The following is a 25,956-nucleotide window of genomic DNA, read 5'->3' on the forward strand; positions in this document are numbered from 1 at the left end:
AGAGGAGGCGAGGAATACGATAGAAGGTCAAGAGGTCGTTGCATACAAAGAAAGGTATAACTAGCAATTATTTTCCGCATCATGCTAGTATTTCTTTGTATGATTTCCAAACACAAGAGACATATGATTCTAGAGTTTTGAATTTGTGATTCGAGTTTGTGTTTTTTTTGTTTTTCAAATTTTTGATTTGATTGTTCTTTTTGGTTAAACCTAGAGTTATATAAGGAAATTAAATATTAGATTTCCTTAAAAAGCTTTGTCTAGGCGGTGGTGGATGATCCCATACCCAAGAAGGACTAGTGCCTCGCCATGCAGTCCTGGAAGACAATTTTAGAAATTAATATTTAATTGAATTTATAACATAGGTGGATTTGGATCAATAATGTTAAGCATCATTTGCGATCCAAATCTAAACCATTAAGAACAGATAAGTTAAATTTGGAATCAATAATGATAAGTTTCGTTTGTGATTCCTAATTTAATTTCTAAAGTACACAATAGGTTGTTTAGGAAAGGTTTAACACTTGTACAAAATTTTTACAGTAGAACCAGTACGATCTTCCTAGGACCAACCAACAAGCTCAACTCTGGAAGACCAAAGCATCACCCAAAGAAGATCAGCTAAGGAGTTGATCTACCTGAAGGAAGACACCTTCAATGGCTTGGAAGGTGCCTTCTATAAACAATGTCGAAGGCGCCTTCCAGATTGTTGAAGGTATCTTCAGATGAACATTGGCTGAAGATAAAGTTTTATCTTCAGAGATAAAACTTCTCTACTTGAAGGCACCTTGAATCCAATTGAAGGCACCTTCAAGTTTTGGATAGAGTTTTCCAAGGAACAACAACTTCTATATTCAATTCTAACTAATACTTAAGCTTTTCAAAGAGTGTAAGAGGCTTCTCCGCCTTTAACAAGGGAGTTATTTTTAGTGGAGTTTTATAACTATCTTGGATTAACAACCACCTAGGTTGTAACCAAATAAAAATATCAGCCTTCTTACTTATTATCTTTTAAGTTGTTGTTTCTTTTATGTTAATTATATTGGTTAATTAATTGTGCTTACTAATCAAAGTCCAAAAAATGAGAAAGGAGTTGTTTAATTTCTTGTAGGCATTTCACTCCCTCTTATGGATCGTATCGGGACCAATAAGTGGTATCAGAGCCCAACCACTTCAGAAGAACTAACCATCAACCAAAGCAAACAAAATGATGGTCAGACCGAGTATCTACCCACCAAAATTCGAGGGAGAATTTATAAATTAGAAAAAAAATAGAGGCATTTTTCAAAACTAATCTCAATTTACTTTTAATAATGAAATATGGCTTAGTAGCACCTAAAGATTAGCAAGGAGCCGATAAATAAGAATATCAGTGGATGAAAAAGGAGCAAGCTAACTTCATGGAAAATGGCATGGTAGAATTCCATTTGCTAAGTGTCTTACCACCATAAGAAGTCAACCAGATCGAAGCCTACGAGTTAACCAAAGAACTCTGGGAGAAGTTCTTAGAACTGCAAAAAGGGATCTCGAAGGCGAAACTCATGAGATGAGACCAGTTTTGGAACCACATCAGCAACCTCTAGATGAAAGAAGGTGAAATAGTCGCACATCTACACTTGAGGACCAAAGAACTCATCACTGGACTCACGAATCTCAGAGAAAAGGTAATAAATCGAGATTCTTTAAGGTATGCTTTAAATGTATTTCCTAAGACACCCAAATGAACATCTATAGTCGACTCATTTTACATCTCTAAGGACATCGAAGTTAGTTCATTAGAAAATCTATTTTTCACTTTTGAACTTCATAAATCAAGATGTGTAGGCTTACAAAATAAAGAAGAAAAGATAGCCTATAATATAGCACTGAAGGCTAACCAGAAAGGCAAACCAGATTCAGATATGTCACTTGATGAAGACGAAGCCACATTTATGGTAAGAAAATTCAGTAAATTTTTTAAGTTTAACAAGTTGTAGGCCAAGAAAACTTTGCAAAGAAAATGAAAGGTCCGATCCTATAACTACCAAGAAGAAGGGCACCTCAAGCACAACTACCCAAAATTGAAGGACAAGTACAAGGACAAAAGACCGAACCAGAAGAAGCACAAAAATCTAAAGGCGATGTGGGATGAAAATTATCATCAGAATCAGAAATCAAAGCCTACACTAGACTTGCACTGATGGCAAGTCACCAAGAAGATGATGAAGCGAGCTCATCCGAAATGAGCATCAAGAGCATTGATGCAGAGGGAGTCAATTCAGAAGGAAGCAGCAATAAGGGAGAGCATCAGATAAAAAGATCAGCAAAGTAAGTCAGATATGATCTCTATCTCCTGATATATTATATAAGTTTATAAAACTACTTTCAAAAATTTCTTGTAAATTAAAAATTGAAAATAAAAATTTGAAAAAAGGAAATTTTTGAATTAAAAATAACATTAGTAAAATCTTGTTGATTAAAAGATTTTTATAAGATAAAAATTGAATATGAAAAATTGAAAGAACAAATAGAACTATTGAAAAAGAATGATGCCTGCTTAAATTCAAGCTCTTTTAATTTTAAAATATATGGTAACCTTAATTGGCATTTTAGATACTATAAGGGTTAAATTATAAAAGTAGATAGAAAATTAATTTCTAAAAAATATATGATTAATCCAATAGGTGGGAACCTATATTGAGTTCCAAAATAATACTTAGGTTAAAGTTCCATACATGTTCTTATTTTTTTTCTTTAATATTTTCATTGCATGCTTAATAACTTTTTCAAGTAAATTTTTTTATTCCTTTCTATTCGAAATTAATTAAATCTTAATTTTTATGTGCCAAAGGATTTTATTACTTATCTGTAGGAAAAATTTTGAATTTTTTTATTTCTATATTATTTTTTTTAATTTTCAACAAAAATAGTATCTTTAAAATTAAAATTATTATGAAGAGTTATTTTTAAAAAAAATATTTTTTTTAATAAAATATCATATTCTCTATCAAAAGAAATATTTTTGATAATTTTTTTATATCATTATTGAATTTTTCATGAATTTGTTACCAAAATATTAATTTTAAATATTAAAATTCTTTAAAAAATAAATCTTAAAAAATTTATTTTTTCTAAAAATATGATTTCTATTTTACATACTGAGAAAAAGATGTAATAATTTTTGAGATAAAAAGCTATTTATTAAGATTTTTAAAAAATATATATATTTTTCTATAGAAAATAATTTATTACTACTTATATTAATTTCTTTTATTCATTAAAATTTTATCACTATTTTGAATGAGCCTGTTTAACCGTTACAAAAATATTTAAAATTTTCAATGATAAAAAATAATTTTAAAATTATTTCTTCTAAATCTGATTTTTTGAATCATAAAAGTTTAGTTTTTCAACAAATAATTTCTAGAATTTGTCTAAGTGTTGGTTACTATTTGTGTAACCCTTATAAATTTTACCCATATTTTTAATGTGATCAAAGAGAGAAAATATTGGATTAAGTCTAGAGGAAGGTATATCTTTTTCATATTAATGATTTTCATATTACATATTTATTAATTACATTTCATGTTTATTAAATTACAATTATTTTGTTATTATGTTACTGTTCTTTTTAACCCTAACTTAACTTGGGCATATTACATCAAAAAGGGGGAGATTGTAAGTACCCTATATTGGTTTTGATGTGATCAACTAAGTCAAATTAGGGTCTGCATTATTTGATGTCTTACGTTTGAGTGTGCAGAGACTTAAGAATGCAAAAAAGTTGAGCGGAAGACGTGGCGGATGAGAAAGATGGCACACGAATTGAGTCAACGGATTCTGTGCATCCGAGGGATGAGAACCTACTGAAGTGTACGCTGGTGGAGCGAGAAGGACGCCGTGACACTTTTGAGGGACGAGAAGCCAGAGCGGAAGCTTGCTCGAAGAGAAGGCTAGAGTTAGGTTTGGGTGAGCTCAACTCCAGAAGGTCGGAGCATCACCCAAAGAAGATTAGTTAAGGAGCTGATCTGTCTCAGAGAAGGCGCCTTCAATGGCTTGGAAGGCACCTTATATGAACAGTGTCGAAGGTGTCTTCTAGTTTTATCTTCGGCAATAAAACTTCTCTGATTGAAGGCACTTTGAGCCCAATTAAAGGCCCTTTCAAGCTTCAAATAGAGTTTTTCAAGGGCTATAAAAAAAACCTCTAGAGTTCGAAAATACACAACAATTTTTGTATTTAATTCCTAGCTAATACCTAAACTTTTCAAAGAATGTAAGAGGCTTCTCTCCGCCTTCAACAAAGGAGATATTTTTAGTGGAGCTTTGTAACTGTCTTGGATTAACAATCACCAAGATTGTAATCAAGTAAAAATCTCAGCCTTCTTACTTATTGTCTTTTTAAGTTGTTATTTATTTTATGTTAATTATTTTGTCTAATTAATTTTGCTTATTAAAGTCTAAAGAACGATAAAGGGTTTGTTTAATTTCGTGTAGGCAATTTACCTCCCTCTTGTCGGTCGCACCGGGACCAACAACATCTAGTAGGAAGACCTAATGTGTCAAGAGATCAAAACCAAGTAAGTTTGCAATGGAGGTAAGAATTGGAGAAGAGAGATCTAGTGAGGTCTTGTTCCCTGTTGAGGGAACAGTAGACGTTGGTCCGACCTAGGGTTTCAGTGAAAGACAAAGTCAGGATCGGATAATCCTGAGACTGTATAAATGTTTTAATACTTATATTTTATATTATGTCTATTTTATTAACTCTATGATACAGAAAATCAATGTTGGAGTTAGGGCATTCCAAGCATCCGGAAGGAATCCAGGCGCTCAAACGTTCGGGCGACCAGAGAGGATCTAGGCACCTGAAATGGCCTGAATCCATCATTATGAGCAGATGAGTTGTCATACACTAGTTGCCTAACCTACGTCGGCTTCCAAGCACCGGGGAAGGGATAGAGGCAACTTAGATAGAACTTCACCAAGGTACAGTCACATCAACAACTCAGGCGTCTAGAAGGGATCCAGGCGCCTGGAGATGGATAAACTCAGCAATGAAACTAGATTAGATAGGCTTCAGTGGAGGCATCCAGGGGTGGTCCAAGCGCTTGGAAAGTCTATAAAAGAACCTTCGATTAGCAGCTTCAGATCATCAATTTCTACAACTTTCATACTTGCGTACTACTCCAAAAACTTCTCTAACATGCTGAAATGCTATTCTGACAACTATGCCCAGACTTCTACACAAAATCATTGGTATAACTATTTTTATTTATACTTTCAATTTCATACATTATTGTAATCTTCGAGCTTATAGTGGATTGCCCAATGAAAGCACTTAGCGAGTGCGGCCCTTGGAGTAGAAGTCGTTGAAGGCTTCAAACCACATAAAATCAACCCGTGTTAGCCTTGTTTTTTGTTTCTTTATTTCCACTACTTTAACTCATGATTTCCAAAAAATTGAAAAAGTGGCGCATGCTATTCACCTCCCTCTAGCACTTTTCGATCCTACAAATAGAAAGTTTCTGAATCAATTGCATCAATCAATTAGAAGTTGCCGAATCGATTAGTATGGTTCACCAATTGATTAGACGGTCGAAAAGAGCTATTCTGTAAATTTTGAATGGTCGAGCTAACGTGACAATCTATTGGGGGTATGCTAATTGATTAGGAGGCGTCGAATGAACTCTAGAAAAGGGATTTTAGTGGAGTTTCTTCAACGTTGGTTCTTGGTAGTTTTGGAGCAAAGTGTTATGGCATTTTCATCTACCTAGAGGCAATCTAAAGTAAGAAAAGAGCAAGAAACGTAAGGTTCCTCATTGTAAACCTTAAAGTCATTTTTTATTGTATCTTGTATTTATGTTCTTGTTTTCTTATTGTACTTCTCGTGTTGAAGATTGCACGAGGCTTCTCCACCTCTAGGAAGGAGGTTTCTATAGTGGAGTTGTGAGTGACGAGTGGATCCTTGGACTAGTCACTTCAAGAAGATAGATATCAAGTAAAATCTAAGGTGTTAGTGATTGAGAGCTTTGTTTCTAGTTTTTCGCTGGCATTCAAGATTAAAGAAGTGAAGCAAGTTATTCACCTCTCCTTTAGCTCATATGTGCCCTAACAAAGAATTCTTGATTTATCATTCATTATACTTATCTATAAATGATTAATATGTAGTGGAAACAAGAACATCAAATAACACAAGCATAGAAATACCTCAATTTTATGTGGTTCAGAACTCTCAATTCTCACTCCACAGCCTAGCATCCTAGTGGTATCACCATTATACTTTCTCATTTTTCAAATACCTTACGAAGATGGAGAAATCTCTTGCCAAACTTTTCTTATAAACAAATATAAGAAAAATACAAAATAAAGATGAAAATGAATATAATGTAAATAAACAATTTACACAAGAAATCTTTAATTAGCTCGTGTTGTGTTTGCTTTAGAATGTCTCCTAAAGGTATGGAATGAAGTACCACTTCCCCTGTAATACCCTGGTTCTGAGATTCTAGTTAAGTATGACTTAATAGGTTAGGTGGTACTATCCATATCATCAAGGTGCACCTTCTTTTTCGGAAGTCCAAACTTAAGAACTCCAAAGTTAAGCGTGTTTGGCTTGGAGAAATCTGAGGATGGGTGACCTCCTAGGAAGTTTTCCAAGGTGTGTGCGAGTGAGGACAAAAGCATGCTGAAAGGACCTCCGGTGGTGTAACGACCCGCCTTCTACTAACTAGGCTGTGAGGTCGATCGTTACATTATGTTGTACTAACTCATGTGCGGAAAGCTGATCTGATGAAAATTTTGCTGAACTAATGAATATGCTTCTGTTAATCGCTATACTATCTGAACTTACTGTTTAAACTATCACTTGAATTACTGTGGCTATGCTAGAAGGGATGTTCTAGGTCTTTGCTGTGATCTGGAGCTGAACTAAAGTGTTTTCAGCTAGTACTAGGCCTCGGATCGATCCACGGATCGATCCAGCGTGCTACTGTGCACGGAGGCTAATTTGGATCGATCGGCTGATCGATCTCGGTTGGGCAATCGATCCAGTGATCGATTCAGGACCCTACTGTATACGGGGACTAACGTCTGGATCGATCGGCTGATCGATCCATTATGTCCATTCGATCCAGTGATCGATTCGACGACGCGCTGTACGCGGATTCAACTCGGATCGATCAGCTGATCGATCCACAAACCTTCTGTTCACGACGAAACTCGGCTGGATCGATCGACTGATCGATCCAGACGCATTCTGTTCACGGAATAAGCTGCCCAATCGATCAACTGATCGATCGAGAAGCCTCCAATCGATCGGCTAATCGATCGGGGTTTCTGATTTCATATCAGAACCTGATTTCAGCCCTGGTTCGAGCAGAAATCTCATATACCAACTATGAACTAACTAAAATGCATTCTAACAACAATTAACTAGCATTCTAAACATGGCATGGTGCATATTTCACTAGTTCATGACTTTTAAGCAAACTGAAATACGAAAACTAAAAATAACAAGGTTCTAATAGTTAGACTTGCGAAATCCCTAAGATCTTCATTCCAAACTCCTTTTTACAAACACATCTTCGTTGCATTGTCCTCCAGCCTCCGCTAGTCCATCTTTCCTTTACCTTTATCTGCAGTATAAGGAAAAGAGTATCTGTAAGCTTTCGCTTAGTAAGAAACCATCTACCTCACTAAAACATGCATACGATGCGATTTATGTTTTTAAAGCATGCTATTTGAAATATATATACTGAACATGTAAAAGCATAGCATGGCATACAAACAAACTAGTCATGGCAACAAGTGCTAACATATGCTATCATATGGTATCAATAGAAAACTAAGCTGATACAAACAAACTGTACTGAGCTAATTCTAAACTAATGCTAAAGCTGTACTGAATTCACATAACTATTTGTGAAGTTTTGAAAACTATTTCATAAATAGATTAAAATAATAATCATGTTGCTGATGGGCCCGGCATCTGTACGTGCTATGCGCGCATCCCTAACTAGACCCGGGTTTGCAAGTCCCGAATTTAGTAAGGTTACTAGGTTATCTGAACCTAGGGGCGATTGTGGGAGCCCAACCCAATGGATATCTAATCCAGTACAGTGCCACTGCTAAAATAAAATACTGATTATAGCTGAGTTCTTCTTATATTGTTATTTCTAGGTTATCTGAACCTAGAGCTAGGTTATCTGAACCTAGAGGCGACTGTGGGAGCCCACCCATTGGACCGTAGTCTCATGTAAGCTGTACTAAAGTTAAGCATACTGAATGAATGCTTCTATCGCATTTAGCTAAGCTTGTAAAATGCTTAAGTTGCATTTTAACCGTGCTAATAATTTAATCGAACACTTGGTGTGCGCTAATTCGCATCCTTTGTGCCGAAAATCTACATACTGCTAAACTGAAGTATAAAATTCACACGGAAGCTACTTATACTGCAAGTGAGGGGTTTCTTACCTCCTGCGCTAGTTTTCTTACTAATCTAGTCGCTAATTTTCCGGTGGAGACGATCTTCTTGACAATCTCCTTGCGTCTACGTGTTCTTCTTGCGGAGAGGAACGTCCTCGTGTCGGAGTCGTTGCCAGAAAGGTGCTCCTATGGCCTTTGGACGGAACCCTAGGTTCCTTAGACTTGGGCGCCGAGAGGGTGAGGGAGTGGGGTCGGCGGATGTGTGAGGGTTTGAGGGAAAAGTTTTCTCGTTTAAGAAAATAACAATTCCTCACTTAAATTCCCTATTTATATTAAGTGGGTAATTCAGCCCAACTCAAATATAAATATAATTGTTCCCCTTTACTTTCAGCACGGCCCTGCTGGGTTCACTTGGTTACTAGAGTTCACCTTAAGTCATAGAACCCAATAGGTCTTGGGTTCAATTCCCGCTTAAGCTGTTTTACGATTCTATTTATTTTTGCTACTTCTGCTATTCTAAAAATTTTGTAAAAATATCCTAAAATTCCAGAAAAAATCATAGAATATTTCTAAAATAATTTCAAGAATTTTCGGGCGTTACAATCCCCCATACCTTATAAAAAGTTCATCCTCGAACTTAGAATAACTCTGGGTACTTCTGTCTCATACTAGCTTCTGTCTCCCATATTACCTCTTCCGTGGTGTGATCTTGCCAAATGACTTTTACTAATGGTACCTCCTTGTTCCGCAATTTCTTAACTGCTCGATCTATTATCTGAATAGGCCGACTATCATAGCTGAGGTCTTCGCGGACTGGTACCGACTAGGGCTCAATCACCTGGGTGGCATCTGGGATATGCTTCTTCAGCATAGAGACATGAAATACGTTATGGATGGCTGACATCTCCTGTGGTAGCTCTAGCTCATATGCTACTTTGCCAACTCTTCTAGTGATAAGATAGGGTCCCACATATCTGGGACTTAACTTGCCCTTTTTCCCAAAACGCATTACTTCCTTCATTGGAGATACTCTGAGGAACACTGTATCCCCAACTGAAAACTCTAAGGGTCTGCGCCGTGTATCAGCATAGCTTTTCTGGCAGCTCTGAGCTGTCTCTATCCTCTGGCGGATCTGCTGTATAGTTGCTGTGGTATCTGCTACTAGATCTGTCTGAAGTTCTAGTTCTTTCTGTTCACCACTCTCATACCAGCAGATTGGAGATCTACACCTCCGCCCATAGAGAGCCTCGTAAGGTGCCATACCGATAGTGGCCTGATAGCTGTTATTGTATGCAAATTCTGCTAAACTCAGATATTTGCACCAACTTCCTTTGAAGTCTAGGGCACATGCTCGGAGCATATCTTCGAGTACCTGATTTACTCACTCCGTCTGACCATCTGTCTGAGGATGGAAAGCTGTGCTGAACTTTAACTTAGTGCCCAATGCTGTCTGTACACACTCCGAGAAGTGAGAGGTGAACCTACTATCTCTATCTGATATAATGGTCTGTGGGACTCCATGTAGTCTGACGATCTCCTTGAGATATAACTGAGCTAGCTGTTCCATGAGGTAGGATATCCTGATAGCTAAGAAGTGGACTGATTTAGTCAATCTGTCGACTATTACCCAGATGGCATCGAAACCATTCGTGGTTCTGGGTAAGCCCACTATGAAATCCATAAAGATGTCTTCCCACTTCCATTCTGGAATCTAAATAGGCTGCAGAACTCCTCCTGGTCTCTGATGTTCCGCCTTGACCCTCTGACAGGTCAGACAGGTGCTAACATATCTAGCGATGTCTCTTTTCAACCCAGGCCACCAAAAACATTTCTTCAAGTCCTGGTACATCTTGGTGGAGCCAGGATGCATCGCATAGGGAGTCCTGTGAGCCTCATCTAAAATCTTCCTCCGTAGTTCCTCCTGATCTGGAACACAGAGTCTGTCACCAAAATACAACACCCCGCTAGCGGACACTCTAAACTTTCCACTTTTTGATTCTGCTAGTCCTTGCTTGATTTTCTGAATTTCAGGATCCTATTCCTGAGCTGTCTAGATGTCACCAAGCAGGGTATATGCTAATGTCATAGTAGAGAGTTGTCCCACTATAAGTTCGAGACCGAAATCTGTGATCTCCTTCTGTAGGGGTGGTGACAGTGGCTGCTAGGGATAGTAAGGTAGCATCGGACTTTCTGCTAAGTGCGTCTGCTACCTTATTAGCTTTTCCTGGGTGGTAGAGGATATCTATGTCATAATCTTTGACCAGCTCTAGCCATCTAAGCTGTCGCATATTCAGATCCTTCTGAGTGAAGAAGTACTTCAGACTCTGTATACACTCTGCACTGAGCTCCATACAAGTAATGTCTCCAAATTTTGAGAGCGAACACTACTGCTGCAAGCTCAAGGTCATGAGTAGGGTAATTCTTCTCATATTCCTTGAGTTTTCTGGAGGCATAGGCGATCACCTTACCTTCTTGCATCAGTACTGCTCCTAGTCCCAACTTAGAGGCGTCACTGTAAATGTCAAAGCTATCTGTGTTGGCTGGTAGAGTCAAAATGGGAGCACTGGTCAATCTCCTCTTTAACTCGCTGAAGCTGTTCTCACAGTCCTCTGTCCACTGAAATTTTCTGTTCTTTCTGGTAAGAGCTGTCAGTGGGGAGGCTATTCTGGAGAAGTCCTCTACAAACTTTCTGTAATAACCTGCTAGTCCCAAAAAGCTCCTGATCTCACTGGCGTTCTTGGGTCTTTTCCAGTTACTCACAGCTTCTATTTTACTGGAGTCTACCATGATACCATCCTTTGAGATGATGTGACCTAGGAAGGACACCTGATCTAACCAAAATTCACATTTCGTGAACTTGGCGTACAGCTGGTTCTGCTGCAGGGTCTGCAATACTATTCTCAGGTGCTCTGCGTATTCTTCCTGAGTTCCTGAATAGATAAGAATATCATCGATAAACACAATAACAAATCTATCTAGGTAGTCCCTGAATACCCGGTTCATGAGGTCCATGAAAGTAGCTGGAGCATTTGTCACACCAAAGGGCATGACTACGAACTCGTAGTGTCTGTATCTAGTCCTGAATGTTGTCTTGGGTATATCCCCTTCTTTAACTTTCACCTGATGATAACCTGATCTGAGGTCTATCTTAGAGAACACTGCTACTCCCTTTAGCTGATCGAACAGGTCATCTATTCTGGGAAGAGGATACCTATTCTTGATGGTGACTTGGTTCAGTGCCCGGTAGTCTATGCACAGGCGCATGCTCCCGTCCTTCTATTCTTCACGAATAATACAAGCACTCCCCATGGTGAGTGACTAAGGCGTATGAAACCTTTGTCAAGCAGCTCCTGTAATTGCTCCTGAAGTTCCTTCAGTTCTACTGGAGCCATGCGATAAGGTGCTTTGGAGATAGGATATGTACCGGGAATGAGTTCTATCTCAAATTCGATCTCCCTGTCTGGTGCTAGGCCTGGTAACTCTTCAGGGAAGACTGCTGGGTAGTCACATATGACTCGGACCTCTGCTAGCTGTTAGCCCTTGTCCTGACTGACATTGACTACATGTGCTAGGAATCCCGTACATCCCGAATCCATTAATTGCTGTGCCTTCAGAGCTGAGAGAAATTTCTTCGTTTTTCTCTTTGGTTCCCCACTATACTCAAATTGTACTCCTGCTTCAGGTTGGAATATGACTTTCTGTTTACGGCACTCGATAGAGGCACCGTATCTGATTAGGAAGTCCATTCCAAATATGACATCGTAATCAGTCATATCTAGCACTATCAGATCCTAAAAGAGTTCTCTGTCTGCTATAATGACTGGCACTGCTCTGAGCCAGTGCGTGGATGCCATAATTTCTCCTGAAGGTAGTGTCGTCAGAAACTGACTACTGAGTACCTCTGGAGGTATTGCTAACTTTTCGAAAAATGCCCTAGATACATAAGAATGGGTTGCCCCAGTATCGAATAAGACAGTTGTACTTTGCTGTAAAATACTAATCTGACCTGTAACAACTGTTGAGGCATTCACTACGTCTTCTCTGGTTAAGGAGTAGATCCTTGCATTCGTCGTAGCTGGAGGGGCTTCTAGTCTACCCTGGCTGATGTGTGGACCATCTAACACGGCCTGCATCTGATGTAGCTGTGCTGGCTATCCCCCATACTGTATCGGCTGTGGTTGAGGAAGACTTGTCTTGTTCGGGCATTGCTTAGCCATATGCCCTTCCTGTCCACATTCAAAGCATCCTCGTGTGCCCTTGCGACAAACTCCTGGGTGAAATTTCCCACAAGTAGCACATTTGGGATAACTAGGCTGTTTGCTGGCTGGTCCTCCCTTTGGGTAACTCCCTGGTTTGCGCTTGTTGCTGGAGTTCACTTTCCAGTTAGAGTTGTGGCCCTATTGTTTCTGAGTACCTGAGCCTCCTTGCCCTTTGGACTCTGAAAGGACTTGCTTCTGCTGCTTGATATTGTTCTGATAGTGTTCGGTGGTCAGAGCACTACTGACTAGTTCTTCGGTGGTTTGCGGCCTATGAACGCCGCCAGCCACGTTCATCGCTATTTCCGGCCTCAGCATCTTGAGCATCAATCGGACTCGTTCTTTTTCTGTGCTGACTAGTTCAGGGCATAGACGAGATAATCTATTGAATTTCTTCACGACTTCCTCGACTGATAGGTTGCCCTGAAGAAACTCAGTGAACTCGTCGTAGTGACGGTTTGTGACCCGCATGTGAAAGAACTCCTCGAAGAATTCTTTCTCGAAGTCAGCCCATGTCATCTGGTTCACTGGGCGCTTCGCTCTAATTCTCTCCCACCACATACGTGCATCTCCTGTCAAGCAGAAGGAGGCGCACTTCACCTTTTCATGCTCTGGCCAGTCCAGAAGCTCCATCGTACTCTCCAGTGTTTTGAACCAGGCTTGAGCATCCCATGGTTCACTGGTGCCTGAGAAGTTGTCGGGCATGACTCTCTGCCACTGGATCAGATAGGCTTCTCTCTTTGCCTCTGCTGCTGGGGCTACTGGTGCTGTAGGCTGGACTGGTGGAACCTCTATAACTACTGGGGTTGCTATGTTGGGTTCCGGGGTGACAGTGGGAGTGTTCTGCTGATTAGCCTTTAAGGTGGCTATCTCCTGTCGCTGTTCTTCTAGCTGCTTCTGTAACTGAGCCACTACTGCTGTAAGGTCTGAGGGAGGCACTGAACTGCCTGCCTCATGCTGGGGCTCAGTAGCTGGTGCCCTTCTAGCTGGGTGTCCTCGTGCCATTTCTAAGGAACAAAGGACATACATAACTAAAGCATCATGTGTATATAACTACTATCACTATCATGTTAGTTACTATCACAACTAAGCATACTTTAGTTATCTACAAATATGAAAGCAATAGACATAGCAAAGTGAGAGGTATTCTTACTTGGAAGTTGCAGGTTCAATGTTGATGTGTGTGTAGGAAGTATGGAACTTGGCTCTGATACCACTCTGTAACGACCCGCCTTCTACTAACTAGGTTGTGAGGCCGATCGTTACATTATGTTGTACTAACTCATGTGCGGAAAGCTGATCTGATGAAAATTTTGATGAACTAATGAATATGCTTCTGTTAATCGCTATACTATCTGAACTTACTGTTTAAACTACCCCTTGAATTGCTGTGGCTATGCTAGAAGGGGTGTTCTAGGTCTTTGCTGTCATCTGGAGCTGAACTAAAGTGTTTTCAGCTAGTACTAGGCCTCGGATCGATCCACGGATCGATCCAGCGTGCTACTGTGCACGGAGGCTAATTTGGATCGATCGGCTGATCGATCCCGGTTGGGAAATCGATCCAGTGATCGATTCAGGACCCTACTGTATGTGGGGACTAACGTCTGGATCGATCGGTTGATCGATCTAGTGATCGATTCGACGACGCGCTGTACGCGGATTCAACTCGGATCGATCGGCTGATCGATCCACAAACCTTCTGTTCACGATGAAACTCGGCTGGATCGATCGACTGACCGATCCAGACGCATTCTGTTCGTGGAATAAGCTGCCCAATCGATCAGCTGATCGATCGAGAAGCCTCCAATCGATCGGCTGATCGATCGGGGTTTCTGATTTCATATCAGAACCTGATTTCAGCCCTGGTTCGAGCAGAAATCTCATATATCAACTCTGAACTAACTAAAATGCATTCTAACAACAATTAACTAGCATTCTAAACATGGCATGGTGCATATTTCACTAGTTCATGACTTTTAAGCAAACTGAAATACGAAAACTAAAAGTAACAAGGTTCTAATAGTTAGACTTGCTAAATCCCTAAGATCTTCATTCCAAACTCCTTTTTACACACACATCTTCGTTGCATTGTCCTTCAGCCTCCGCTAGTCCATCTTTCCTTTACCTTTATCTGCAGTATAAGGAAAAGAGTATCTGTAAGCTTTCGCTTAGTAAGAAACCATCTACCTCACTAAAACATGCATACGATGCGATTTATGTTTTTAAAGCATGCTATTTGAAATATATATACTGAACATGTAAAAGCATAGCATGGCATACAAACAAACTAGTCATGGCAACAAGTGCTAACATATGCTATCATATGGTATCAATAGAAAACTAAGCTGATACAAACAAACTGTACTGAGCTAATTCTAAACTAATGCTAAAGATGTACTGAATTCACATAACTATTTGTGAAGTTTTGAAAACTATTTCATAAATAGATTAAAATAATAATCATGTTACTGATGGGCCCGACATCTGTACGTGCTATGCGCGCATCCCTAACTAGACCCGGGTTTGCAAGTCCCGAATTTAGTAAGGTTACTAGGTTATCTGAACCTAGGGACGACTGTGGGAGCCTAACCCAATGGATCTCTAATCCAGTACATTGCCACTGCTAAAATAAAATACTGATTATAGCTGAGTTCTTCTTATATTGCTATTTCTAGGTTATCTGAACCTAGAGCTAGGTTATCTGAACCTAGAGCTAGGTTATCTGAACCTAGAGGTAGGTTATCTGAACCTAGAGGCGACTGTGGGAGCTCACCCATTGGACCGTAGTCCCATGTAAGCTGTACTAAAGTTAAACATACTGAATGAATGCTTCTATCGCATTTAGCTAAGCTAGTAAAATGCTTAAGTTGCATTTTAACCGTGCTAATAATTTAATCGAACACTTGGTGTGCGCTAATTCGCATCCTTTGTGCCGAAAATCTACATACTGCTAAACTGAAGTATAAAATTCACACGGAAGCTACTTATACTGCAGGTGAGGGGTTTCTTACCTCCTGCGCTAGTTTTCTTACGAATCTAGTCGCTAATTTTCCGGTGGAGACGATCTTCTCGACGATCTCCTTGTGTCTACGTGTTCTTCTTGCGGAGAGGAACGTCCTCGTGTCGGAGTCGTTGCCAGAAGGTGCTCCTATGGCTTTTGGACGGAACCCTAGGTTCCTTGGACTTGGGCGCCGAGAGGGTGAGGGAGAGGGGTCGGCGGATGTGTGAGGGTTTGAGGGAAAAGTTTTCTCGTTTAAGAAAATAACAATTCCTCACTTAAATTCCCTATTTATATTAAGTGGGTAATTCAGCCCAACTCAAATATAAATATAATTGTTCCCCTTTCCTTTCAGCACGGCCCTGCTGGGTTCACTTGGTTACTAGAGTTCACCTTAAGTCATAGAACCCAATACGTCTTGGGTTCAATTCCCGCTTAAGCTGTTTTACGATTCTATTTATTTTTGCTACTTCTGCTATTCTAAAAATTCTGTAAAAATATCCTAAAATTCCATAAAAAATCATAGAATATTTCTAAAATAATTTTGAGAATCTTCGGGCGTTACAGGTGGTCTGTGTAGCTAGTCGTCAACCCGATGGGTAATTCTGGTGGCGTTCTTGGTTTGGTCCGAGTGGGGCCCGCCCGGGAAGGGGCGTTATAGATGGTATCAGAGCGACCTTGCAACTGTGAGTGCGCCTGTGGCAGGAGCACCCAAGGCACCATCTAGCGAGGGAGATTCTGGGATTTGTCTGTGGTGTGATTCGTGGTTACACAACCAGAGTGTTGTATCTTTAAGTGAGGGTGATTTTAATACCCTAGTTCTGAGATTCTAGTTAAGTATGACTTAAAAGGTTAGATAGTACTATCCATATCACCAAGGTGCACCTACTTTTTCAGAAGTCCAAACTTAAGAACTCCAAAGTTAAGCGTGCTTGGCTTGGAGAAATCTGAGGATGGGTGACCTCCTAGGAAGTTTTCCAGGGTGCATGCGAGTAAGGACAAAAGCACGCTAAAAGGGCTTTCGGTGGTCTATGGAGCTAGTCGTCAACCCGATGGGCAATTCTGGTAGCGTTCTCGGTTCGGTTCGAGTGGGGCCCGCCCGTGTCGGGGTGTTACATCCCCTCAAAGTCTCCAAACAAAATCGTCTATGGAACCCTTCTTTATAGGCTTTAGATTGGGCTAAAAATCGTTGCACTTGTAGAATGGCTTTTCCAATTTAGCATTGACCACAACAGTTGACTGCTATCAGGAGTCAATTATTGTTGCATCAGTGTCACAACCAAGTTCAAAATTGTCTATTCATTTAATAGTGTTATCAAATGATTTCTCATATCCAACAATCAATTGATATACCATAAATACCCTTAGATCCCTCAATCCTCAAACTCATGGTTTACGGTCTCATCAATCAATTACTAGTTCATAGCAGTCGATTGATACCTCTATTTTAGTCTTACCAAAGCTAAATTCTCACTTTTCCTAGTATCTAGTTGATCTCAATCTATTAGCACTTTCTTTGCCTGACATCTAATCAACCTTTATATGCTAGAACTTCATTTGTCTGGTATCCAATCAACCTTGATCTGTTAGGACTTTACTGTTGTACCTAACATTTGATCAACCTTGATATGTCAGGACTTTACCGTTGCTTAGTATCCGGTCAACCTTAACTTATTGGAACTTCATAATTGTCAAACATCTCGTTTTCCTTGACCTATTTGGACTTCCCTTCTTGTCAAATGTTTGATCTTTTATGACCCATTTGGACTTCATTTCTCATGTCAGATGTTTGATCCTCTATGATCCACTTGAATTTAGGCCTTGCCAACTTCTTGTTGGATTTTTCACTGTCAAGTGTCCGGTCAACCATGACTCACTTAGACTTCTCTACTTGCTAACTCTCTATTGGACTTCCGACTGTCAAATGCTTAGTCAACCGTAACGCACTTGAACTTCTCTACTTCCTAACTCCTTGTTGAACTTCCGACTGTCAAATGTCTTATCAACGATGACTTACTTGAACTTCTCTACTTGTTAACTCCTTGTTAGATTTTTTATTGCCAAGTGTTCAATCAACCATGACTTACTTGGACTTCTCGCTCAACCATCGAAATCCAAATCAATCTTGGTCAATTTAACCCGAGGTCAATTACACCAACAATCTCTATCTCCAACAATCTCTCTTTTTTCTTGGCATCTTAGTCTACCATCAAATATATTAGTCAAACTTCGAAAACTAACTTAAACTTGGTCAACTTAGATCTGAGGTCTATTGCACCAACCGATTAATCTCACAATTTTATATTTATGCATGTTTGAATTAACGTTTATGCTTTTCAAAGATCAAAACAAACCAATAATATTCCCGCAATCACTTAAATAATTTAAACATTAGTTTCTCGGTCAATAAAAAATTAAATTACGATAACACGATCATGATTCAAAATATAGAATTACACTATGGAATATTGATAATACAACCCAAGAAAGAATTTGAGTAATATCGTAATCCTTTCTTCTATAGAATATTGATAATACAACCCAAGTAAGAATTTGAGTAATATCGTAATCCTTTCTTCTATAGATTTTACATTTCTTGAACTAAAATCAGTGGTGTTCAATTCACCGTATCATTAGGAGGTAGAGTTATCCATAAGTATTGTTTTATGGTTTACTTAAATATCCTAATGAGCAATTTTAATTACTTGAAGAAATAATAAAGATACAAAAAAGTTAATTATTTTTCGCTAAAAAAATAATTAACTTATATATCTTTTTATTTTCTTTACCACCTTAAAGAGTCGAGTTCCTCGATTTCAAAGTAATTTGTTAGTAATGGATCGTCCCAAAATAATTGTTCGACATCTTCATCTCTCTTCTTATCTTCTTCGTCATTCCTCTTGATCGTTCCACATAGACCGAGCTCCTTCTCTAGTTCTTCCAACCATTGTGTGACATCGCCTTCCCTATCATCGAAGCCACCATCAACAACTAAATCCATCTCAAAGAGGTTCGATGAGCCAGAGCATGGAGAAACATCTAAGGCAGGTGCACTCATCGTGATGGTGCCATCAAATAACTCTTCATTCTTGTTTTCATCATTGTCATTATCATCATCATTCGACGTAGTTAAGACATGCGAAACCTTAGATACTTCAACCCTTATTTCTTCCTCTTCGGACCGTAATCTCTTCTTCAAGTGTGTATTCCAAACATTCTTGATCTCATTGTCAGTTCTTCCAGGAAGACAAGCTGCAATTCTCGACCACCTGCGATATTTTTTACACATATTATGTGTAAAAAAAATAGGGACATATAAATTAAGTACTTAATGGAAATTCTCAGTTTAGCACTGAAATCTTTCACAATAAGTAAATAAAGAAATTTTTAGGGGCAAAATGATTTTCTTCCTAATAAACGCTTAGAAATGGTCCAAGTTAATCTTACTTGTTCCCTAGCAATTTATGCAACTTAATGATAGTCATCTCTTCCTCCACAGTAAAATTACCACGCTTAATATCCGGTCGGAGATAGTTGATCCACCTCAATCGACAACTCTTTCCGCACCTCTTTAATCCTAGAAGCAACGGTTGAGGTTTTTAGTTCTAAATATTGATCAATCATTCAATCGATAAATAAGAGAAGGAAGTTCACCTGCAAGCTTAGGAAGTGCACGCCAATTTCCATGGCCATGGTTCTTGATGTAGGATATGAGTTTTGAGTCCTCTTCTAGAGTCCACGAACCCTTATTCAATCCAATTTTAACGCAACATGGAGCTCGCCCTCGGCCCATCTCTTCTATGCACGCATTGAATTTCCGTGAGTAGTTAGTTCAATAAATCTACTCGGGTGTTTATATAGATGATCGGAGAGGAAATGATAGAAAAAACTAACTTATGGGGGTGTGTACTATGAAGTGATCTCTTTTGTCCTTTTTTTTTAATAAAAAAAATTCAAAATGTTGTTCAAAACTTCAAATCATGAGTTGGTGAGAGTCGACCAGAACTTGGTCTTCTAGACATGCGGTGTTGGTAGTCAAATTGAGGGGCTCCATTAAGCACTAGATTTCAACCGTTGACTCTCTTATCAAGATGAATATTTTTATTATTTAAATCTAATTTTCCTTTTTCCAAGTTAAGGACCAATATTACAAATTGATTAGACAGGATAAAATTAGACTAATCGGGCTGATAAATCAAGTGGCTTGCCTAGCTCAACTAGATCAATTAGCTCCCACTATCATTTAGATATAGATAAAAATAGAGAAGCTTAACTGGTAAATGAAACTCGCCGAGTCGAATCCATTAGAAGCATACTCTTGAATCAATTATGGACGAGAAAAATAAAGATTTATTGTCAAAGTAAATGACTTGCAAGTAAGTAGAAAGAATTTATTATAATCTATTTTTTTAAAAAAATCTATATTTTTCTATTCCGTTAAATATTAAAAAGATATAGAATTTATTATAAAATTGAATAAATCAATTCCACGAAGAAGGAAGAGGGTTAAGTCAATTCAAATGAATTAATGCTAGAAGGTTCGAGAAATTATAAAAATTAATTTGAGAGGATTAATTAAAAATGTAAATATTAAATATATATATATCTATATGTTTTTTTTTGGAAAAAGATTAAAAAAATAAAAATTCTCATAGTTTAGTGTAAAAAGATACTTTTAGTTTTAAAATAATTTACAAAACAAAAGAGCCATCACCTTTATAAAATATAATTTTTATTTAAATTATATAATAATAATAATTTTAAAAAATTATCACATATATAAAAGTACAAATTTAAATTTATGAAAAATAATCTATAATTTTTTTAAAAAATTTAATATTTAGCAAATTCAATTGACCAATATTAAGTCCAATAGTTTGAATATTTTTATTTAATTAATCAAAATAATTTCATTTTCTTAATAAAATATCTACACGCTGAGACAAAACTATTCTATCAATTTTAATATTTTTTTTTCTTAAAAAAGGGATTTTGAGTGGCCTCTATCTAAGTCTTCCTCACTTAGTCTTGTTAATGACATATAACTAATCTTTTGTCTTGATAATGACATTTAAAAATTATCAAAAAACTCTAAAAAAATATATAGTGAGTTCTTTATGTCTTTTATAGAAAATATAACTAAAAAAATTAAAATTGTATAATATGAAAGAAACTAATTAATCAATTATTTTTTAATAAAAAATAAATCAAAGACTTTCTTTAGAATTAATAATGATTTAAAAAATTTAAAAAAATAATGATTTAAAGGTACTCTATATTTATTTTTAAAAAACTCTCTCTTTCTAAAATATTAATATTAAAAAAATTAGCCATTTTCCTTAGAATTTTAAAATTAACACAAGGATAAATCTATTTATAAAACTTCTTACAATTAAACTTTTTAAATTAAAATGAACTCTTTTGACACAAAGAAACGTTAATATTTGTTTTTAACTATTTAGAAGATTATAATGGTAAAAAAAATATTTTAAAAATGAAACTTGATTGGTAAATCAATGTGAATGAATGTAAATAGATGTGAATGAATGTAACAACTCTTTTAAATATATAAAAAAAACACAATTTCAACAAATTGCTTTATATAAATCAATAAAATTTAAGTGCTTCCTAGGGAAAAACTCTATTAATCCCTAATTTTTAGTTGATGACTTCGTGCCATATTGACGATCCATTTTGAATGCATTACACAGACGAAGGTGATAGATACAACAACGGCTTGTTTATAGTTGCATATGCCATTACTTAGTCAACTTCTCTTTTTACTCATGTGTGAAAATGATTTCACACCAAGTCGTTTAGCACAAGATCAAACAAAGAGAAACTTGAAAGATGATAAACAATAAAAGTTATTAGTAGTTTACAGACTTAACCAAAACAAACTCTAAAAAAAAATCAAATTGCAAGTAAAAAAATAAACCAATCTAACTTAAACTTCCGCACTACTTAAACACCCTAAAATAAAATAATTACCACCTCCTAGGAAGAAATATTACCAAAAATAATCCCCAAATAACAAAACTTAAAAATAAAACTAAATTTATTTCTATTATGATTAGAATTTAGAACGAAATCACCACACCGTGGCTATTTCTAAGGTACAAAGAGGAACCATAGTTATGTATGCAAATGAAGAGAATGGATATAAGGAGAAAGGCCGTTAACCTTCGGGATTAATCGGAAGAAGTTTAGACACCTAAATTATAAAAATAAAAAATATATATAAAGAGAATAGATTTCTTCAATTAAGAGTGATAAGCTTACGGATCACACTAGGCTTACATTTCCTTTGGGCCATATAAAAGTTGAGATACAATGCTAACAGTTGGTATTGAAAAAACTAGCAAATCAAATCTGGATTTTAATATTGACAAAGGTTTAAAATTAAGAAATATTGTGATATAATAAAGTTGACTAAGTATTCAAGAAACTCCTAGTTGAGGATATTAGATAATTTTCCTCGAGGAAAAATATAGGTATATTGCTCTTTGGTATTGAGATCTAACAGTTGAGTCCGGTTAGTTATCTCGACGATGAGTCAATGACTCTAATCGGTGGAGCTCGGTATGGCGATGTGGACCTTGTCTCATTTATACTCTCGATATCTCCTTTTGGTTATCGAAGTACCCCTTCAAGTAAGAGACATACCTTTCTTGGTATCATCACTGCTAACCTAATCTTGTCGGTCGTCGAATTATACCTTCGGATATCGACACAACCCCTTTGGGTAAACTCATCCCCAAGGATAAGAGTATTAAGGTCGAGGTAAAGACTAGATCTTCTTTCCTTAAGTTGATATTGCCCCGCCTTAATGCTTACGGTTTATTGGTAATCGTCTCCCAAGATACAACGACTTGTGTCTCGAAATAGGAGCACTCCAAATTTCGAGCCCTGTCGAACTTTCGAAGCCTTAAAACTCTTAAGAGAGGAGAGAGAGAATAGAATCCCAGAGGAGAATTCACAACTTGAGAATTGAGTGTGAATTGAGTGATTTGAGTGGAAGGAATGAGGTTTATTTTATAGTAATGAAAGGTTATTCTCAAGAGGTGAAAGGATTCTTCCAAGAGGTGAAAGAATATGGGATGTGTCTTTTCCCTTATATAGACCCTTTCATTAAACATTTTCATTATGATTAATTTAATTGATTAATATGATTAATTATTTACTTAATCTATTGTAGATATTAATTAATCAATTACTTAATATCACAATGTTTAATCTTTTAATCAATCAATAAATTAATCAATGAAATTAATTATAACTTCATACCCCTCAATGATTCCACATACTCGAGTTAGTGTTTATTCATAAATCCAACTCGTATGCAAATCAAATTTTTGTCTGATCATACCAGAGCAACCCTTCATTAAACATTAATTTCTCATTCACTCGAGAAATTGGTTTACGACAGTCTACTCGCGAAATAATCATTTTATCCCTAATGGTCACCAAACCAATTTTCCAATAATCCCCCACATGAATAGAAATTATGGATAAATTTCAAATCTCAAATAAGAGTTTCATTGGAAGACTATTACATCAAGAAAGGTAGCTTGTGGCTTTGAATATTCCATAGTGGAATACGATCAAATTTATTTAGCTGCCCAATGAACTATGTCTTGAATTATTCAACCGTTGGTGTAAACCAAGACAATCATATCTACACAATAGCCCCCTAAGCTTTTATTAGTTCTCTATCGTGTCTATTTTGACCATGGACAAAGCTTAGGATTCATAAGTGTTTCATTGAAGTAGCTCATTTTCACACTTATATAAGTGATCTCCTATTAAGAGTATCCTACAATACCCTATTATACCCTTTATGGTATAATATAGGAATCATTAAGAACTTTTGTTCATCCTTTACTTATTTCGTAGGTTGCATCTTTTGTCTCCAAGAATGAGTTGGAGTAATTACTCGTAGGTGTCTCGAATTTTGTAGCTTAGTTGTCCCTTTTGAACCATGATCTTGGGATCTCCAGTCAACATTGTTAGGTTACCACTACTCGATTTAAATGTTAAGTTTTAGACTTATTCCCCTCGACATGCAATATAATTGATCTCTTGGTAGGCCTAGCGGATCCACACAATTCTCCATATTCAATGGAGATTTTATCATTTTATCACTAGAGATCTACTACTTTAATGATATTAAGTTATTTCAAAACTTACCATTTTATACTAGTGCCCTTCTCATAATTTCTTAGATACCATAATGTATCATATATATATATATATATATATATATATATATATATATATATATATATATATATATTGGCACAGTGGTTAATCCCCACATTAGAAGGTTCGTGACCTTTCAATGCCTTATAGAGATTTTTCATTTCTATCTCACTGGGGCTTATGGTTTACTGAGAGGACATTAGGATAAACTCAAATCTTATCAACATAACTTTTATCATCTCCTCAATATTTAAGCCACCATTATTAAATTGAAGTGAATGTGATATAGTCAATTATTGGAATATTGCTCTTCCTTGAGAAACATTCCTTGAGCAATATCCTGCATTAATTTCTCCCTCAATTACCATGGATGATCTTGCTTAGTTGATTTTTCCAACCACATTTCTAGTGTTTTATAAAACACTTCAAGGGTCTCAATCTTGCTTAAAAGCAAGTCACCATAACTCTAATTTTTTGATTTCACCGAGTTAAAACTGTAGTTTTCTAATCAGGATGATGATCATGATTACACTTGTTGTAAAAAAAAAAATTACTCAATCTAGAAAGTATGCATCACTTGGTCTTTCAATTTCCCTCAGCTAGAGCTATGATCGTCTAATTGGAGTGTTGACCAGGATAGTATTACTCTTAGAGAGATACTCGACTCAGGAAGTGTACATCCCTTGGTATTCCAATCTAATCAAGCCAAAGCTGTAGTTGTTTGATTGGAGTGCTAACCAAGATTGTATTACTTTTCGAGAGATATTTGACTCAAGAAGTATACATCCCTTGGTCTTCCAATCTCATTGAACCAAATCTGTAGTTATTTGATTGGAATGCTGACCAAGATTGTATTACTCTTCGAGAGATACTGGACTCAAGAAGTATACATCCCTTGGTATTCCAATCTTATCAAGCTAAAGCTATGGTTGTCTGATTGGAGTACTGCTGACCATGATTGTATTATTCTTCGAGAGATACTCAACTCAAGAAGCATACATCCCTTTGTCTTCCAATCTTATCGAGCTAAAGTTGTGGTTGTCTGATTGGAGTGCTGACCAAGATTGTATTATTCTTCGAGAGATACTCGACTCAAGAAGTATATATCCCTTGGTCTTCCAATCTTATCGAGCCATAGCTGTAGTCGTTTGATTGGAGTGCTGACCATAATTGCATTTATTCTTCGTGAGACACTTGACTCAATTCTTAGTCATTTGCAACACGTGTAATGCAATCCTTCTAACTCATCTATTTTGACCTCCACTTAGGTCTTATTGAGTTAGACTCAAGTCTAACTTTTTACCAAGTGGGCTTGATCTTCTATCTAAAGACCTTCATTAACCATCTTTTTGGATAGTTTAAACTCAATATCCTCAACTTTGTGACTTTAGTCAAATGACCCCCACAAAGCTTTGACCATCATTATACCCATGGTATAATTTTGTTGTCCATCCTTTTAAGGCATGATCCTCACATAGGAAAATTGTATTCTTTCTTGCGAGTAATTCTCCCATCGCTTGAGGTTCACTTTTAGATATGCTAGGACATCTTTTGATAGTAATCTTAAAAGATACATTTTCTTCAAGTAATGCATTGTCTTTTACTGTCATCGCTTAAAGACAATTACGGAGAATTTCTCTAATTTTTCTCCAGTAGGAGTGGGACCCACGGTTGCCATAATTGCTAATATCGTCTTAAGATTGTTGGATTTTTCTCCTTGGGGAAACATATGGGCATATTAATCTTTGGTATTGAGATCCAACAGTTGGGCTCGGTTAGTCATCTCGACAATGAGTCAATGACTCTAATGGGTGGAGCTCGGTATGACGAAATTGACCTTGTCCCATTTATACTCTTGACATCCCCTTTCGGTTATCGAAGCATCCCTTCGGGTAAGAGACATACCTTTCTTGGTATCGTCACTACCGACCTAATCTTATCGGCCATCAAGTTATACCTGTTGGGGTTGCAAGGTTGCAAATATAGTCCCATATTGGAAACACATGGGAAAGATCATGGGTTTATAAGAGAAAAGATATCTCCATTGGCATGAGGCCTTTTGGGGAGAGCCCAAGAGCAAAGTCATGAGGGTCTAGGCCC

The 25,956-nt window shown here is 37.2% G+C and overlaps 1 protein-coding gene across 1 annotated transcript; it reads right to left on the reverse strand.

The window, feature by feature from the left end:
* Positions 1 to 18,093: 18,093 nt before the first annotated feature.
* On the reverse strand, positions 18,094 to 19,510 carry LOC121968422 (transcription factor MYB8-like). The gene is made up of 3 exons (XM_042518803.1): positions 19,309 to 19,510; positions 19,102 to 19,231; positions 18,094 to 18,923 (listed from the first exon to the last, which is right to left on the reverse strand). Exons 1-3 carry the CDS (start codon positions 19,445 to 19,447, stop codon positions 18,440 to 18,442), a joined length of 753 nt encoding a protein of 250 aa, XP_042374737.1. The 5' UTR covers positions 19,448 to 19,510; the 3' UTR covers positions 18,094 to 18,439.
* Positions 19,511 to 25,956: the final 6,446 nt, after the last annotated feature.

The sequence above is a fragment of the Zingiber officinale genome, chromosome 3B (assembly GCF_018446385.1).
Source record: "Zingiber officinale cultivar Zhangliang chromosome 3B, Zo_v1.1, whole genome shotgun sequence".
Taxonomy (NCBI): domain Eukaryota; kingdom Viridiplantae; phylum Streptophyta; class Magnoliopsida; order Zingiberales; family Zingiberaceae; genus Zingiber; species Zingiber officinale.